The sequence below is a fragment of the Lolium perenne genome, chromosome 2 (assembly GCF_019359855.2).
Source record: "Lolium perenne isolate Kyuss_39 chromosome 2, Kyuss_2.0, whole genome shotgun sequence".
Lineage (NCBI taxonomy): Eukaryota > Viridiplantae > Streptophyta > Magnoliopsida > Poales > Poaceae > Lolium > Lolium perenne.
The window spans coordinates 143429669-143449048 of record NC_067245.2 but is presented as its reverse complement, the minus strand read 5'-3'; the positions used below and the strand labels follow the sequence as shown (position 1 = coordinate 143449048).

Genomic DNA, 19380 nt, shown 5'->3' with positions numbered 1-19380 from the left:
ATCGTTGAGATGATCTGGTTAATTGGGTTCGACTACGACCTCCCGGTTATATTGATTACCGTAGTAGGTCGATATCTGGGTTTGAAACTCCGATCAGGTATTGGTTTACCGATTGGGTACTTCCTTGGCTCTATACGAGCTCTCTTCCTCCTGTCCTCCTGGACTTGCCCGTAGTCATCTCGAAAGTGATTGCCGAGTCAATCGGTTCCTCGGAATTCGGCATCCGTGCCAACCTCAGTTGCATCTTCATGTATGGATTCATGCCTTTCATGAACCGCTTCTTCCGCTTCTCCTCGGTATCTACATCCTCAGGTGCATACCTGGATAACCTATTGAAATCCCGAACATACTGCATGATTGGTGCAGTATTCTGTCTCAGTTCTTCAAATTCCCTCTTCTTCACTCTCCACCACGCTGTCCGGAACATGAGCATCCCGAAACTTCTTCTTGAACTCCTCCCAGGTGAATACTTTATCTGGAGGGTGTACTGCTACAAGGTTCTCCCACCATGATGCTGCTGGTCCTGACAACAGATAAGTGGTGTATCTAATCTTCTCCTCATCGTTGCATCCAACAGTCTTCAACTTCCGTTCCGTATCCATGAGCCAATCTTCAGCGTCCATTGGTTCTGAGCTGATGTAAATGGTAATGGTCTTGCATTTTGGAAGTCCGATAGTGTTACTCCCTTGCCTTCATTACCCCTATCATTAATGACATGGGTAAAGAAATCCCGCATATTCTTGCTCGCTTTCCTGGTAACGCCTCCTATCTTCCTCCATTGACCTCATATATTGTTGGAAGTCTGGGTGCAACATTGGGTGTGGTGGTGGTGGTGCGTTTTCTGCTCTAGCTGCTGCATCTGCTTCCTCTTTCTCTCTGGCTTCCCGCTCTCTGCGAGCCTCTTCGATTTCTACTAACGCCATTTCCCCTAGTCCAGTAACAAAGAGCGATTACTCATCATTACACCATGCACATGCTTTCTGAGCTCAACTCAATGCCCAGAACTAGTCACACAATGAAATCAAGAAGCAAATCCAAAACAAACATTTATTATGTATATACACCGTATAATACATAACACACTCACAAACTTATATTACATGTGGTACATATAAACCACTTATTTGGCTCAAAGCCCAAGCCAACGGAAATTTAAAATACGTTCTATTACAATACCACCTAGATTACTTTACTCTTCATTGGAGCTCTACTCCTCATCGTCTTCATTCGCCTCCGCATACATCCCCTGGGGTCCATCCGGTACAACGGTCTGTCCTCCGAAGACCGTCCGGAATGAAAGTTCTTCCCGTAGGTATGTAGTCTGAATCGGACGAAGTGCCGAGACAGAGATCTATCATGCCAAAGTAACTAGATAAAGACTCATACATATCCCCAGTGGAATACATCTCCTCTTCCCCAGTCATCCATGGAGGATTCCTATTCACTTGACCCCTCATCTTCTTCTTCTTCTTCTTCTTTGTTCCAGAACTCTCACCTACGACGTACTGGGATGTTTTGGGTAATCCCATCTCCAAATCTAAAGAAATGGAGTTGGTGTCTTTCTCTTTCTGCTCAAAGCTTTGGTTAACATTCTGGTTAACCGCATCACTCTCATCTCCTGTATCACATGGAATTGGCTCCTCCTCATCACCGAAAGGTTCCCCGAAACGCCAACCCGTCGAGTTCTCGATCGGCGACTCCGAGCAGTTTATGTTCCATGAATGATCTCCCCCATATCCAGTATCATATGATGCTGACACGTGTGGATAGTGCGGAACAAAGTTAGGTGTAAGTGGATCTCTTGTAGGTAGATTTCTCTTGAACCACTGGTCACTCAAATCTACATCGCTATCTGGGTTAAAGAAGGGTGTAGTATGTTGTGGTTGTGCCCTCAAATCACGCATCCGGGTTTGGACTTTGTCAGGGTCCGTGAACTCAGCTAGCATGTGGTCAATCTCACCTCTCATCTTCATGTGTAAAAGGTACATCGTGGTCAATAAAGACTTACAGCTATCCATGTGTTGTCTTTGCTGACTTCGGGACTTCGTGTGCTAACACCAAATGATTGAGAGTGGGATCCTCATCTTCCTCGGCATGAGGTATATGAGAAAATTCTGAACATAGGAGTTCTACTGACTTGTGCTGCCTTATCTCAAGGATTGCCTTGAATAGGCCCATATGGTAGGCTGTGGTGATAGTTTTTGCTTCTCCGTATGGCATTATACGACTCATCGCCAGCTTTTCCGGTAGTTGGACCGATACTACGCACTTGGCTAGGATTTCCCCATCATAGTAAGTATACTTGATAGCAGTGCATCCGTGGATCACAATGAAGTTCCTTCAGCATCCCACACAGGAGAGCTGTTATTGGTCCATCATAATCACCGAGCCAACCCTCAACTTCCCTTAAAGTCCTCTTAGGAAAAGTGTTCGCCATTATGGCTGTATACAAAAGCAGAATACTAGTGATGATAATGCATCATAATAGCTATAATAAAGAATTATCGCACTAAAATATATGGTTTTTGCTATTCTCAAGTGAATAATCACCATACTTCTAGAGAATCCTTTACTATTTCTACTAGACTCCTACAGGTTCCTTCCCTATACTAGGTTTTTCCAACCTAAGGTCGCAACATTTGCTACGATACCACTGCGTGTGACCCAAAGATACCACCGCATGTTGTAGTATACAAGTCGTTGATATGATCTTTGTGAAGGGGCTTCCTCACAATTTGCCATATCCCCTCGTGAGTGGTACAACGAAACATTGCGAGGTCATAACACTCCATACTTTATTACAAACATTGTCTTAACAAGTTGGTATTCTCACAGTCCTATGAGAACACCCTAAGATACTACTTAAGTACGATTACAACTCATAACAAATATAAAGAGCTCAACAACTTATTTAGGTAAGTTCTACGTTGCTCGGCTCTATGATACTAAGGGTATGTCACTACTCCTCCACCTTCGTGTCATCTGGTCCGTAGACTATCCCATAGTCTACGCCTTCCACCCCGCCGGTAAGATCAGGGTCATCGTAGACCAACTCGTAGCCTCCTTCTCGGTGCTCCATCGTTGATAGCCTCCACTTCGGGATCACGGTCTAGCAAGGGTGTCGAAAGAAAGTGAGTACAGAGGTACTCAGCAAGTTCTAAAAGAATAAAAGGTGTTTGATGCACTAGCTACGACCATTGATCAGAAATCGCAGGTCAATGCATGTTTTGAAAACATTTCTTCAAAAGGTTGCTTTTATTATGAAAACTATGCCCGTCGGTCTTCACAGGTTGACTAGAACTTCGTGGAGTTCCTTTCTGCCGCGTTCGTCAGATTCCTTCCCGGAACAAGGAGTGACAGCCACAATTTGATACACTCTGCAGAGGTGCGTTACTTTTCCCACAAGAGATCTCACCCTTTTTGCCATCCGCAGGGACTTGCCCCCGTTCACACTTCCTTTGGTGTGAGGCCAGGTATAAAGATCCAAGCCCACACCGCCTTCTCCGCGACTGCAAACCCACCCTTTTGTCCACCCGTACACCTCCAGTAGACTTTCCCCCGATAATACGGCTTTACTCATGATGTACTTTGGACAATCCTTCATAGATCGTAGAGCCATCATCACTAATGGATGGGGATTTAAAAGGCTATCCCAACCTACGGCAGTGCCTCCAACACCCCGCCGGCTCTACCAATCCGTTGGCGTGCGAAGTGGAAAAGATACGGCTGGCTTCCCCAGAGCCATTATAGATCTCATGGTCAACGCGGTTTGTACGGCGCTAGAATCACTGGACGGCATTGGTAATTTAATCCTAGGGTGATATAACCCATTGCAATGGAACCTCCACCATATCAACACATACCATGGTTCCATTGCCAGCCACATAGTCATATTCATAGTTGGAAAATAACATTTTATTTGCGATGCAGGAATGATAAGTATATAGCTTTGCATTAAAGTAGTAGAAAATAATCAAGTTGACATGAGCAAGGGTTGAACTTGCACGTGGACTGCGAGATAGTGCAGCTTCAATGCGCTTGATGGAACCTGGACCTCGGGTTCTCAGAAGAAGCATCATTGTCCGGTAAGGACAATGTTATAAAACTCCAAATAATGCAATCATGGATGTATTATTTTATGTTGAATCCCTTTACCCCATTGAGTTATTACAATTTAGGGTTGTATTTAAGATTTATGTCTTTGACGGTAATTTACAATTGATTTAAAAGTATTAATCATTGTAATTCACACAAAGTACAACAATTCAAAGTAACATGATTTTATTTGATAATTGCCTTAGTCATTCCAAAATAATTTGAAATTATAGAGTTACCTCTATAGTTTTTGGAATAAAAAGAAATATAGTAGTTTTCTGGGAAAAATTCCCTTGTTCAAATGAAATGACTTGGAATAATAGAATCTCATTTTGAAATGTTGGAAAATAAGTATTTGAACTTATTTGAGATTTTTCCTTGAATTTTAAATACAAGGAAATAATAATTTAAAATTCCAAGTTATTATTTAAATTCTAAAAATTCATAATTTTGAATTTGTTCCATAATTTCATTTCATATTTTATTCTGGTTAAGATTTATTTTTCATTTATAAATACAATTTTTATTGGATTTTTAGAGTTGTTTATGATTTATAAAAATTTGGTAAAGTTTTGGTCTTTTATTAATTGTAAAATGACCAAAATACCCCCTGGACCCCTATTGGGCCCAGCCCAACTAAACTAACCCAGGGACGGCCCAAATAGGCTGGCCCCCTTTTGGGTTCGGTGGCGCTAAGCGGCCCACCTCACTCACTCTCACTCGGCCCTCTCCTCACTCGTCTAACCCTAGCCTCTGGCGATCCCGTGGCGATGGCGTCGCCGCCATGGCCGCCGCACTGCTCCGGCCATCACCGGCCTCCTCCGCCGTAGCCACCTACCGATCTAGAACCGCCTCGAGCAGATCTATCGATCCGTCCGAGCGCTTTCCTCTCTTCGTCTTCTCTGGCGGATCGCCTCGATCTGGATCCACCGGAGAATCGCCTCGGCGATTGTGAAGCTCCGACGAGCTCTCGCCCTCGCCATCGACGTGAGCGCCTCCGAGACCGACCTGGCGCGTGGTCTTGCTGCGCGCCCGTGCCGTCGTCTCCGTGCCGTGTCTTCGTGGTGGTGTTCGTCGGTGTAACGCCGGCGACTACCCTGGCTTTGCAGCTGCTATGGCCGCGCGGGCACTGCCTCGCCATGCCATAGCTTCTGCCTCCAGGCGCGGGTAAGGTTCTCTGTTCCTCCTCCTACTCCTCTGTGCGCCTCCCCTTGTTACTGTGCTTCTTCCTCCTCATGTTATGTCACTCTCTGGTGATCTTGTGATCATCTAGAGTCATGCTCTTCTTCGCGCAATCTTCTTGTGCTTCGGTTCTTTGCAAGCTTATGGTCGATTACCAGTTATTGGATGCGGCACATGTCGATTTGCTTGCTTTGTTCATGTTATGCTTGCTTCTCTGCTACTCCTAACTTGCTCTATACTTGCCATGCTATGCTGTGCTTGCTTATGGCTTGATATACCCTGCTGTTCATGCTTATAGGCTTGATATGCTTACTGGTTTATTCATACTTGCTTGTCTAGGTGCACTTGTGATGCATCTGTGACACTTGTGTGTGTGCCAGAGGTGCCTGTGATATTTTCAGTACTAATTTTGCAAGCCAATGATCCATTGGATCATTTCTTGCTTGTTGGCTAATCCCTCTGTGTAGCTTGGCTTGCTATGATTGATCAATTTGATCAATAGCTTGTCAGTGATTGCTTACTGGCTAATTCTGTGGCTATATGAATTAATTATCTAGTGATCTCGATGCTCAAGCATCACCGTGTGGTTGCTTACTTGTCTTTGTTGCTTATCTCTAGCTATCTAGAGTTGCTCTAGTGGCTATGGATTAAGTTGTCTTGCTTAATAGTATCTCATTGTCATGTTTAGCATGGATCTGTAATAAATTCATGCTTGGATCATTTAATTATGATGAGCTCGCTTATGCGGTGATGATTTAAATGTCTTGCTTGTATATGAGTTTGCTGTTCATGATTCTTTTACAAGCAGTTAAAATCTGAATCCATTTCTGGATAGTGATGTGATCTATTTGGCTTTCTTTAATTGGTGCTAAGTGTGATGTGACCTCAGTGGTTTGCTACTGATTGGTTGCTCACATGATTGATTTGATCCTGTTGGCTACTCACTTTGCTTGCATATTTGGGGATCATATTAAGTATGAATGCCAATATGCTTGCCTGTGAAGAAATCTAGGGTTTCTGATGGTTACTTGCTTAGGATTTTCTGTGTAGTCTTGGCTGCTAATCCTTGCTATCTACTGGTGCTATCTGTGCATGTGATCTTGCTAGTGTGTGCATCTGTTCATGCTTTCTAGCCTCTGTGCACATGATCTGTATCTGGATAGTGTCTATCTTAGTAGCCTTTGACTGGCAGTAATCCTTGGTGAAAACCAAGTGATGATCTACCCATATGAGCATCTGCTCATCCCATGCTTATGCATATGATGGATTAGATCCATTGGATCTTTTCCAGGAACTAGGTATACCTTGTTCCAGCTCCTAGAATGAAATGTTTTGTTGTTGCAGTCTTGTGGTTTGTGCACAGCCCTTCACCTCCAGTCCTGGTTGATCTTCTAGGTCACCATGATTTCTGGTGGCTGAGTGTTTGTGTTTTTGTTCTGTTCTTGAGCAAGAACAGTGAAGAACACTTGATGTTGTTCTTGGATATGGCTTGCTGTGTGTTGCTCTGGTCGACAAAGCATGGTTTCTAGGGTTTCTGCCTATTTATTACTGGGGCTTTGTGGTTCTCCTCTCGGCTTGGACACCTTACCCTCGGCATATCTAATGACTCATCTATGGTGTTGTGTCGTTGGTGCATTGCACCAACAGGTGCTGTGGTGAAACTTGAGCCCCGAGGTGCTCAGGTTTGGTCTCCGGTGCTCTTATCTTGATATCGTCCAAACCTTTGGACAGACACAAGTGTCAATGACACTTGGTTAACTGACCAAACTGCACATTGCTAGTTTCTAATCCCCTGGCTAGTGTCTTTGCTTTGTTTTGCAGGTTTTTTGAAGGTGAATATGACCAGAAGATATTCTTCAAGCATTTAGTCTAGGTTTTAGTTTAGGACAATATTGTAATTTTCCTTTTTTCATTTCGGTTTATAATTCATCAATTCTTGTATCAATAATTTTGTAAAGACAATGTATTCTGTGTTGATTATCAATAAAGCTCAAGTTTTTGTTTATGAGCTTTTGATTATGTGATATTTATATTCTAGAATGAATATTGTATTTGTGATTCACTTTGCAATTCAAAGTTGTTTGAATTCTGAATTCCATTTATATTGTTTATTGTTTATTGTTTAATGTATTGACACTTGTCAAATGAAATCAATTCCCCAAATCAAGCAAGATACAAAAGAGATCATGTCGAAATTTCCCTAACTCACATTGCCTAACCCTAAGTGCAAAATGAGAGAGAACCTCGATCCCTCTTAGGTTTAGTTGCAATAAGGCGCGAAAATTTCCTCCGTTTTGCGATGAAATGCACATCCCATTTCTAAATCTACCCTTCGTTGTTCCTATGTTCTGGGTTATTACAGTATGATCGCTGGCAATGGAGATCATGTCATCCAAAGTCAGTTTGTTTGCGTTAGCCAAGCAGGTAAGCTTGTGCCGCAACAATCCTCCCATTTGCAATCCACCTATGAAGGCGTGCATGGCCGTGGTGTGATCAACATTTTCACACTCGTTCCTGCATGCCAACCACCGTGTGAGGAAGTGTCTTGAAGTTTCTCCCTTCTTCTGGATACATGCTTGCAAGTCGCTTGTTGTGGCAGGCCTTTTGTAGGTGCCCCTGAAGTGTTTCTCAAAGGCTGTCTTCAGGTCAAACCAGCAAAAGATGGAGTTCTTCTCGAGGTCGCTGAGCCAGATCCGGGCTGGACCTACAAGGTACAGCTGGAGCATGCGGCAGGCGATGTTAGGGGTTCCTCCGGCAAAGGTTACTGCATTGTAGTAATCTTCGATCCAGGTATCCGGCCTTTCCGTGCCATCATAATGCTTCAGGTTTCCGGGTAGCTTGAGGTTCATCCTTGGCTTTGGTTCCTCTCGAATCATCCTGCCAAAGCACTTCGGGCCGATGTAGTCAGTTCTGTATTCGTTGAGGCGTTCCCGCGCATCACGCGAGCCGTGGCGGGGGGATTTTGAGCGTGAGCGAGATCTCCGGCCGCCACCTCCGCCTCCACCGCTAGGTGGTGGTGAGGGAGACCTGCGAGGGGACGATCCGACCTTTTGCTTCCGCCCTCTGATTCTCCTCGCCCTTCGCGATGCTGGCTCCGGCTTCGATGGCTGCCCTCACCTTGGTGCTGGCTGCCGTGGCCGTTCCGGCTTCTCCGAGGCTCCGGGTCGCGTTCTTCGTTCTGACTCCTCCTATGCTCCGGCTCGCGGTCATTGTTCTGGCTCCGACGAGGTTCCTGCGTTCGCTCCCTGGTCCTGTTCCTAGAGGGCAGCACGTTGTCGCGGATATTGATTCCGCCAGGCCCATGGGTCCTGTTGTTTCCGGCTGGACTACGGCGACGAGGAGGTGGAGGACGCGGATATCCATTAGGCGGAGGAGAGGGATTGCGGTACTTGTCCTTACCGGTGTACATTGCATCCTTTCCCTTTCTTGGATCTGACGGAGGCGTCTTTGATGGTACAGGGATTGGATTTGGGTGTTCTCTGGTTTTCCTTCTGCGTTCCGAGGATCCGGTTCGCGATTCGTCATCTCGATGGCGATTGTCGTAGGCGTCCTTCTGCGCGGTAGAGACGCAATGCTCCGGGTTGGATTCCAACTTGCGTGAAGTATCTGCCTTGCTCTGCTGCTTCATTGCTGAAGCAACAAGCGTACGGACATAGTTGATGTCGATCTCCTCGTCCTTTTTCTTCAAGATCTCCGCAGCCTTCTTCATATTGTCTTTCGGAGTGGCGTACGGCTGTTGCTCGGTTGGAGTTGCGAAGGTGATCTTACGGGGAGCTATAGTTTCTCGCCGGATCTTATCGATCTCCTGCTGAGCCTCAGCGACCTTGTCCTCCCAATGCTTCCGGAGTTGCTTGACCTTCACCAGTGATTCGTCCACCTCCCGCTCGCGCTGGAGAAAGCCGTCCACGAAAGTCGCGGCCTCCTTCCTCTCGTCAATCATTGCAGCGGCGGTTCGAGCGAATTTTTGGGATGTGGCGAGCATCTCTATCCTCTTAGCTTCTAGCGCTTCTGCGTCTTCGGGAGTGATGGGTTTGTTGAGAATATCCGAGTGTGCGATTGCCTCGATGCCTGCTTGCTCAACCAGCTCCTCTGGGGACAAGACTTCCTTACGCGGTCGTTCCCGCGATAGTGGAGATCCTGCGTGGGATGGCTGTGGGTCGGAGTGGGTGTTTTCATCCTCTGATTCGCGCTGATCCAGCGCCGCCAGGGTTGCGAGAACCTGCTTAGGCTGGGCGGATTCAACTTCAGGTTGATCACCGTATCCGTATTCCCTCACCTGCCATCGAACTCTTCAGTATCCATGGAGGGGGTATCCCCGGAAATTGGGCTTAGGTTGCCCAGAATCGACTCTTCAACCGGAGTGCCGCTTTCTCCGACAGCCTCATGCTGATCCGGAGCAGCGTTGTTTTCCGGTACCTCGACCTGCTCGGGACCAGCTTCTGCTTCTTAAGGGGCGGTTCCGGCGGTATGGGCCAAGAAGTGTACGAAGTGACACCTTTGCTTCTCTAACACCTGACAGACCCAGGCGGATCTGCATTGGTCTTCCACCTTTATTTCCTGCTCAGGGGCGGATTGGGTGGGTTTTGATTTTTCCAGATCCAAGGCGGAATCTTCCTTGGGAAGCTCCTGCATCTCAGATCGGATCTTCGCGACTGCGTCCTGCTCTGCGGCGGTCGCGTCAGTGTTACTTACCAGTGGGTTTCCGTCTGAATCGACGGTTTCCCGATGAAGATGTGTATGCCGCCGACTGGGACGATGGAGAGCTTGACGGGGTTTGTCTTAGCCGGAATCCAGCACTCATCAGGAGGGACGATCGGTAGATTTCCGGCGTAAAGGACGCGCCCCACAGCGATGGTGTCATCGTAGCTTCCCATGGCGGAACCCTCCCGATTCCGACCTCCAGACGTCGCAGGCCCCACGGTGGGCGCCAATTGTCGTTGCCTAATCGACGGTGCCTCGGAGGAGGGATCCTCACGAGGGGGAGAAGAAGTAGGGGCCATAGGGCGGAGTGCACACGGGACGGTGGTACGCGATTTACCCAGCTTCGGAACACCTGCACGATGACAGGGCCTACTGCTGCTTGTCTGGAATTATCTGGGCGCTTTCGCGATGTTACAATAAGTTGTGGTTGTGCCTCTAGGGCTCCCGGGATCCGGCTTATAAAGGCGCACGGATCTAGGGTTTACATGGAGAGTCCTAGTCGGAATACAAGTTGCCTAACTACGGTACAAAGTCTTGCCGTGTACGTCAAGGATCCGCCTTCCCTTATACATCGTACTGGATCCGGGTTCCCTATGGGCCTCCATGGATCCGACTTCCTCCTAAGGTCGGTTGGATCCGGCTTCCCTCTCCTGAGTTGGACTTCATCCTTTAGGATCAACAGCAACTGGGCCGCCCGATGGGCCACATGCCACATCACCATCTATGGGCCACCCGGGCTTGCCGGATCTAGGCACTGTCGATGGTACACCCATGAAGTATACCCACGACACACCGCATGCCGCCGGCCTATATAAAGGGGCGCGCGTTCTTCTTCCTCATCCACCTCTCCAAAGAAACCCTAGCCGCCACAAAGCTCGACCGTAGCGCCGCCTAGGTGTTCCTACGACGCAGCCAAGCCCGCGAGGAAGTCCATGGCCTGTCCTGGTGGCCGGCGAGGCGGTCGAGGCCGCGGCCCTGGGCGCCCCCATGGCCGGGGCAGGGGCCGCCGTGGTGGAGCAGCTATGGCCCCACGCTCGCCATCGCTTGCGCCCTCCTCGTCCTCGCAGGAGGAACGCTGCTTCGAGTTCCTCCTCCGCATCGACAACGACCCACTCGCCATCAAGCGGCTACCGGACAAGTTCGCCGAGTTCATCGACGGCGTCGAGCCGGCGCAGTTGCAGCTACGGGAGGCTAGCTGCAACTTCTGCCGCTGGACCGTGGAGGTCCTGTTCTACGGGTAGGGCAAGATGTACCTGCACACGGGGTGGGACAAGTTCGCCCGTGACCTCGAGCTCGAGCCCGGCTGCCAGCTCACCTTCCTCTACGATGGGGACGGCGAGATCATCGTCAAGGTGTTCGACGACACAGCCTGCCGCAGGCACTACCACACCGACGACTCTAGCTCCGACACCGATAGTTAGAACGTCGAGTGTTCTTTCTTTGTAGCGAATCTGGCTACGGGCCAGACGAAGCCAGTAGTCGAGGTTTCTGGATGTTCGCCTCATCGGTGGAACCAACAAGGGGACCATCTCCTCCCGCTGGATTTTCCAGTTTCGGTGATTGGGTGTGCCCTCAAATGTTCTTTCTTGGCAGCGAACATACGGAAATCAACACAACTGGCTTCTTTTTAAAAAAAAAATTATATTTGTGTCGACCATGGTTCAAACTATGTGTTAGTTTGTGTAAACCATGTTCCAAACTATGTGTTAGTTTGTGTAAAATCATGTTTCAAAATATAATATTTGAAACTATGTTTAATTAATGGAGAAGAGGGAAAAAAAGAAAAGAAAATTAATGCGTCGCCCCGCTGGAGTAGACCCTAGACGCAAACGAACGCGCGGACAAAAACGGTCATTTTAGCGTCCGCAACGCGACGCAAACGAACGGTGCCAGACATTAAAATGCGTCGCGCCGCTGGAGATGCCCTAACAGCACCGTATATGGACGTCCGACCGCAGGTTGAGGCATGGGTTGCAAGACGAGCCTTGCTTTGTCTGCAACCAGGAAGAAGACACACTTGTCCAATGCGTGCACGCCCGTCAGGTTTGGCACATCTGCAATCAACTTTTTGCCTTGCCAACTTCGTCATGCCGGAGCAGGACAGCGTGCTTCAGGACTGGTGGCTGCTTGCTCGTCGCCACTACCGCAAGTTCGAGAGAAGGGGCTTCAACACCTTGGTCAGCATGATTTGCTGGGAGCTCTGGAAGAACTGGAATTCTTGGGCTTTTAACAATGCTGCGAGGAAGTTGACGCCTGATCGCCTGGTAGCCAAGGTGCCCAAAGTGTTCAAGCTCCATTCTCTTAGCGTGCGTTTGGTTGGTGACTTAAAGAGGGATGGGATGGGATGATCCCTCTTTTGCTTATGTTTGGTTGTAACTCATATGGATGGTACCATCCACTGGTAGGGAATATTCCCTCAAAAAGGTGGATCAAGTGATCCGGCAAAATCGGCCGAACCTCCTCATCCACGTTTTGCTAATCCGTGGACCACCGACTAATCTTCCCTGTCTATTTCCCTATCGCTCGTCCCCGTTGCCGGCCACTTCTCTCCGCCGCCGCATCTTCCCTATCACCGACGCCACCACATCTTCCCGCCGACCGCCGGCCCCAACGTCTGCGCTCCCCTCCTCAAGCTTCCCACCTGCACTCGCCTTGATCCCGGCCGGCGGCTCGAGTAGGTCGAGAGCAGCGAGCTCACTCGCCGGATTCGCCATGACCACGCAGATATGTGCTTTCTCCAAGACCCGCAGCAACCACCGGTCCAAGATCTCGTCGGGCCCTTGGTCGTCATGGCCGCATCGGACGGGAGTGGGGTGCGGGGCGCAGAGGCCGGCGCAGGCAAGGCCGGCGTCATGCTAGCCAGGGTTCGCGTCCTCGCGACGCCGGTGGGCTGTTCCCGGCGGCACCTGCCCCAACGCTCTGTTAATTGCTGTTTTTTCTTAGTTAATCAATTACCATTAAAGATTATATGCTAAACACTTCCCATCCCATCCCTCGGATTCTACCAACCAAACAAAATGTGGGATCAGCATAATGTGAGCCATCCCATCCACAAAATGTAGACCATCCCATCCCATCCACATTAGTCCATCAACCAAACGCACGCTTAGCCAAGAGAGTAGGAGTAGGACTCTGAGATCATGTCGCGAGTGGTCAGTTAGCTAGTTTCTTTCTTTGGAGTTTCTGTTGCCCAGTTCGTTTGCATCGGGGGCAACGTTGCATACACCTTCTGCCTTCTATAACATTATGGCATGCATTTGCGTGCTCTCGAAAAAATTAAAATTAAATGCATCGATCCAAACAACGGGAAGAGATGGAACTGTAAATGTTATTTCTTACGCATATCACCAACCGATTATGCCATTGAATTGGCAGGTTACATTAATCCTCATCGAAAAGTTAGCAAACATAAAAACTCTAAGCTCTAGGTAGTTGGTTACAGTAGCTACACCAATCAGTTTACACAAAACACGCGCAAACAAACACATTCTTCTCGGCGACGAGCCATAAATAATACATGGCTGCGACTGGGGCAGCTCTACAGGAGCCCCGGTGAGCTGTGAGAAGAGGACTAAAAATAACATCTTCTTTGCTAAAAAGCACACTGAATCGATGATGGGTGTTGTGGTTAGATAAAGGAACACCTCATCTCATCTCTGTCACCGCCTCAACTGTGGGGTCTCTCACCTAGGGTTAGCCTCCGGTTTACGGCTGCCACCTACGTACTTCCCGTTGCTGTTATTATTAGCCTTCTTATGAAGCTTGCACTCGTCATCGTGCTGATGTGCCTTAGGTGCCTCGATGCTCATCCCCAGTGTGGTTGTGACAGTGGTGGGTTCCTGGGACTGAATCATTTCACCTTTCACAGAGTTAGAATACCGAGAGGGCATGTGCCGAGAAAGAAATTACCATTCCTCATCTCAATGAAAGGCAAAGTATGGGTGGAGGGCCGTGTGCTCACCATCAATCGGGTATTCTGTGCTTCCATATCTTCGCAAGCCTTCTTCAGCTGGTTAAGCTCCGTTCTGAGGGCGTTGTTCTCCGTTGTCAGCTCAGCTACCTTCTTGGATAACTCCTCGCACTCTTGCTGATAAATAGTGGAAAAAAGAAGTATGTCAAATGCAATACTGAACTTTTTTTCTGGAAAGGCAAAGAAAGTACTACTAAGATGCCACTGCACTACAAGTTTATATGTCCAAGCAAGTTAGTAGGTCCATCTTTGCCATATAGTCTCCAACAACACAAACATATACCATGCAGTTACTCAGTGTATTGGCATATGAAAGGAAAGTAGCTGCTGCGATCAACAATGCTACACGTACGGACAGACAAAAATTGCTTACGGACTCACAGCAGACAGGGAGAAAACAGAAACGTGGCCCGGTTTTTCAGCAAGCCAACAAACGATCAGCCAATCAATTGATCACACGTATGTCCGTAGAGTTCTCCGTAACCCACCAGTCCGTAGCTATAGGATTATTGCTGCTGCGATGGTCCACCTTACCATATGAAGCTGGTTTCACGAGAATAGTCATAGATATTACGATTTCATCATCTAATTTCTGTTTTTTTCCTCCTTACAAAGATTAATTCACTCCTTTTGTCGCTCACATCTCAACCTTGACAAGTGCGACCATACAAACCTATGAGCATATAAGCAAGCTAATATCTCCTCTGCTGCCTCCGGTAAATAAAAGCATCAAAGTGAATTAGTTTTACATATAACTTGAGTAAGCTATGTGTCATGTCGCTTGCTGGTTCCATGCTGTAGCATGAGAGTCTTCTAGTTCCTCACTGTGACATACGCACCCCATGAGTGAAAACATGCAAGTGTGTAATCAACATAAAGTGTGTTGACATGGTTGGCTAAACAACAAAGCTAGCAGAGAAATGGGTGACCTGTGGCTGTTGCCAATGAGGGGAACTTTTTTTTCCGAGAAAACGCAAAAGCTTGCGTTTCGATGCGTTGATAGAGAGTTTGATAAAAGCCTAGAGAGGCCACACCCGAGTACAATGCGACACACTACACACTACACAGTGGGGAGCAGTGCCACAAGCCCCGAAGCCCCCGCTGTCACCCACGATTTGGCATCCGCCATTATCGTGTCAAGCAAGCCGAGAAGGTCGGGTCACGCGCCGTCGAAGATGATAGCATTCCGCCGCTTCCATAGCCACCAAGCCTGAGCATGATCCCCGAGGATATGCCCTTACGTGCCGCCTTTGGGGAAGCTCGGACGGTTGTATCCCACCAATCAACGAACAAAACCCCATCAGCCGGAATGGCCGCCGGCGAGCGAATCCAAGATAGTACCTCATGCCAGGTGATCTAGGAGTAGGGGCATCCAACTAGGATGTGCTCCATAGTCTCCATCTCCTAGTCGCAGAGGACGCATCTAGGAGGATGTTGAAATCCACGACAGGCAAGTCAATCTGCTGTCCAACAGCGGTCCGCAGTCGTGTAAGCACCATCTGCGGTCCACCGCCACAACAGTCTGTCAGGAGTGTCAACAAATCAAATGCCCCGCGTCAAACGCCAGACTTGCCACAGCGCCAGGTTGCTGAAAGCCCTGCGCATGTCAGCAATCCACTGTCTATCAGTGAGGCCCTCCCAAACCGTCCTCCGTTTCCGAATGCGCCCCGAAACCAACTTAAGTAGTTCAGGCGCAATCTCGGCGATGGATTTACCATCCAACCATTTGTCCTCCCAGAAAAGGGCGGAGCGTTCCGCTGCCAAGTACCATCCTGGTGGATGCAGCGAACACGCTCCGCCCATCTGTCGAGAACTGCATGTCTAGCCCATGCCACGGCCTATCGGGGCCCGTACGCATCCTCCGGAGCCACCGTACGCGGAGGATCCAAGCAAGATCTGGGATGCCCAGCCCACCAAGCTCGAGGGGTCAGTTGACATGGCAGTGGCCCCCATGAGCCTCCTTACGGCCCACCAAAAGGAAACCACGAAGGATCTTCTCCACCTTCTTGAGTGCCCGCACATTGACGCCCAAGACCCACCAGCTGGTGGAGGGGTATAACCGCAAGGACCGACTTGACCAGAGCCAAACGTCCTACCTTGGCCAACATCCCCGCCTTCCACTTGGGGAGGCAGTCTGCAATCCGGTCCACCATAGGTTGGAGGGTTGGAGGGCAGCCGCAGACAGCCGGCGTAGGGAAAGAGGTATGCCAAGGTACTTTATCGGTAGGTGAGCGAGCTGACACTCCATCACCGCTGCCGCTTCCTCAGCCACCTCTTCTGAACATCCGATGGGGGACACCAAGCACTTCGTGAAGTTGGTGTGCATCCCCGAAGCGTGCCCGAAGGAAGCGAGGAGCTCGCGCACGACAAGCAACTCCGACCTATCCGGGTGACATAACAGGACGACGTCATCCGCGTAGAGCAAGACGCCCGCCGCCAACTCCCGAGGTGCCAACTGACGGAGCACCCCCAACTCTCTACCCTTAGCCAGGAGGCAGTTGAGGGTCTCGATTACGAGGTCAAACAACATGGGCGAGAGGGGGTCCCCCTGCCTGAGGCCCTTGCGATGCCAGATGGGGGGACCCAGCTCCCCATTCAGCAGGATGCGCGTGTTGGCCGTGGACAGGAGGATAGCAACCCATTCGCGGAACCGTGGGCCAAAGCCAGCCTTACGCAGCACCTACATGAGGAGTGACCACGAGACTGAATCGAACGCGTGCGTGATATCCAGCTTGAGCAACACCCGAGGCTCCTTGAGCCTGTGCAGGTATCTAGCCGTCTGTTGCACCATCAAGTCACTGCCTCAAAACAACATTAATGATCAAAATATAGCATAAATGGTGGAACATGTGGCTATAACAACTGGATATACCGACAGGGTTTCAATAAAACATTTCAAAAACATGTGTGAATGATAGGGGTGTAAGCCATACCGCTCGGTATTTCTGCACTCATAAAAAAATGCCTGGTTCTGGATTTAGTGTTCAGCTCATTTTAGTAACAGAAACCGGTTTCACCAAAATAGGTATATATCAGGCAACCTACATATATGGCGGTAATACCTGTTGCTACACAAGGATGTCACAGGAAATCAGGTGGAAAAATATAGTCAAGTACCCCCGCCCCAGGGGCCAAACACTAACAGAGGGTGGTAGGACAGCAAATGACCTGAGTTCATGTGCATTCAGCAGGACGAGAGAGGGTATACTGTGCACTCAGAATGATAAAGTTACCATACTAATCTCCTATCCAACAAGCTAATTTCCCCCATCATGTGCACATGCTACTGCCTGCATATGAATGGTCGTGCCAAAGAGTTACCACACTATGCAACTTTTCATGATTTAATATGCTGCACAAATCCGGTAGCTCAACTGTGTCAACTTAAGGGAACCAAGATTCAGTAGTTTCTGGCCCAAAACTGACGTGTGATAGTTAAGTCCTAGTTTCTTTTACAGCAATACAAATGTTTACAAGGTTTACTGGCACTGCCAGGAAAATAACTGGCATGCTTGCAATGAGAATGTATTGTTTCCAATATTACCTGCTTGCGCAACCTTGATCTCCTTGCAGACTCTCTGTTAGATTGTTTCCGCCTCTCCCGCTTAATTTCACGCTCATCCTGCGGAAAAAAAGGAACAACCAAGAGTCAGGCACAAACATGGTATTTGAAAAATTATACTAGGACACAAAAAACATGTGTGGTAAGTGTTGAAGCATTTGAAAAACACATGGAAAAAATCACTCTCTGCAAGTTGGCATAAGCTTTGGCAAGAGTAGTCCATACCAGCTGGCCAACGACATCGCCTCGGGGAAGCGCCAACCCAGGACTTGCTTCGCCCTGCGCTGGGATGCCGGTTATGGGTTGAGAAGCACTCCAAAGATCAATCCCTATGTTGAGATTGGGTGTGGCATTTGGAAGCGCTGCCCTTCCAGGCGCAGAAACGGGAAGCTTTGAGGCAGACCTCCCCTTTAACTGATAGGCTGAGTCGGCAGCAGCAGCATATGTAACAGCAGCAGCTTGAGACTGTTCACCTGGCAAATACCGATGTAACCATTCATTCAATCTCTTCGAAGAAAGAAGCAGAACTACCACATGGTTAAGCATTCTATAATGACCCACCTTCCGCTGAAGTATTACCAGATTTCCTCTTCTTAGGCGCAGACGAATCCTGAAGAGAAGCGATATGAACAACAACACAAAAAAAGTCATAATAAACAGGCTAATTACAGGAAAACAAAGCAACTTAAAATGGTGCCTTGCGTCACAGCAAGTTGCCTGGTACCTTGTGGTCAGTGTCATAATCTCTGGTGTCTGAAGAGTCGTCGCTGCCGCTGTCACAGCTGCACAGCAAAATATAATTAAACCCCAAATGAAACCAAATAGAAATACAGGAACAGAGAAGCCAAGGAGAAGGGGAAGGGGAATGGTACCTCCGGGACGCGTCGTCGCCAGAGGGCGCAGCAGAGCTGCCCTTCTCAGGTGACACGCCACCGCCCTTGCCCTTGGCCTTCCCTTCCGCCACAACAGGCGCGGCCGCGGCGACAGCTTCAGCAGTAGGGTAAGGAACACCCTGCACGGAGGAGGCAACGATTTCAGACACCCAAAAAAAAAAAAAACCCGGCAAAATCGCCCCAATTGGGCACGAAAACAAGCAGAAAGGGAGACTCGCCGCGGCCATGGAAGCGTGCGCGTAGTACGCCATGGCGGCCCCCGGGTGGTACATGGGGAAGGGCACCGGCGTGCCGTAGGGAGCCCCTGAGGCCGCCGCTGCCATGAGGTGCTGAAAAGCAAAACAGAGTCAGGACCCCGCGTTTCCCCTCCGCGCCCGAAATTGGGGCCGTCTCGTACCTGCGCGGGCCAGGCGGCGTAGGGGTGCCCCCCGGAGGCGTAGAACGCCTGCACGGAGGAGGCCCACTCTGCGTGCGACTGCGGCACGGCGGCGGGCACTGCCATGGTGGCCGCGGGAGGCTCGGGCGGCTTGGGCTGCTCATCGGAGGAGGACGCCATGCGCGCGGCCGCGAGGAGGGAGATCTAGGGACCTCCCCTGCAAGAGGAGGAGGAGGAAGGAAGCGGCGGAGGTGGTGGGTAGAGGGAGTTCCCCGGCGGTGACGGTACCGGGACGGTGTGGGGAAGCAGCAGCCGAGCAGTGGGGGAGCAAAAAGGCTAGGGTTTGGTGCCCTCCCTGCGCGTGTACACGTCCTGGGTACACATAGCAGGTGGACCACGTGCGGCGCTGTGGTTGGCTACGGCCGGGTGGCTGGCCCGCAGAAGCGTAAAAGGAAGGACACGTGGAATGGGCTTTTTTATGAGGGTCCACGTGTCGGCGTGGAATGATGCGATCGGTGTGTGAGCTGGGGGTGCGTGGAAGCGAGTAGAAAGGCCCGACGGTGCCAGACTGCCAGTATAAGGGCATCCCCACCGGCGCGAC

At 49.4% G+C, this 19380-nt stretch overlaps 1 protein-coding gene across 2 annotated transcripts; it reads right to left on the bottom strand.

Annotated features, from left to right (window-relative positions):
• Positions 1-13289: 13289 nt before the first annotated feature.
• On the bottom strand, positions 13290-19133 carry LOC127333392 (DNA-binding protein EMBP-1). Of its 2 annotated transcripts, none has more exons than XM_051359790.1 (9): positions 18801-19129; positions 18622-18732; positions 18383-18522; positions 18235-18292; positions 18072-18120; positions 17736-17983; positions 17493-17570; positions 13940-14065; positions 13290-13823 (listed from the first exon to the last, which is right to left on the bottom strand). In XM_051359790.1, the coding sequence occupies exons 1-9, from the start codon at positions 18957-18959 to the stop codon at positions 13662-13664; spliced, it is 1131 nt and encodes a 376-aa protein (XP_051215750.1). In that variant the 5' UTR covers positions 18960-19129; the 3' UTR covers positions 13290-13661. The 2 variants fall into 2 exon arrangements, with proteins under 2 accessions (XP_051215750.1, XP_051215751.1); XM_051359791.2 differs by having other exon boundaries at positions 13698-13837; positions 18801-19133.
• Between the last annotated feature and the right edge of the window lie 247 nt (positions 19134-19380).

What these genes read in the sequence shown, in the direction of transcription:
- LOC127333392 (XM_051359790.1), bottom strand. Translation starts at nt 18,959, where the DNA reads ATGGCGTCCTCCTCCGATGAGCAGCCCAAGCCGCCCGAGCCTCCCGCG. An exon ending in ATTATGACACTGACCACAAG is followed by an intron (nt 18,121 to 18,234) that starts GTACCAGGCAAC and finishes GCTTCTCTTCAG; the next exon opens with GATTCGTCTGCGCCTAAGAA. An exon ending in TGGTAATACTTCAGCGGAAG is followed by an intron (nt 17,984 to 18,071) that starts GTGGGTCATTAT and finishes GGTATTTGCCAG; the next exon opens with GTGAACAGTCTCAAGCTGCT.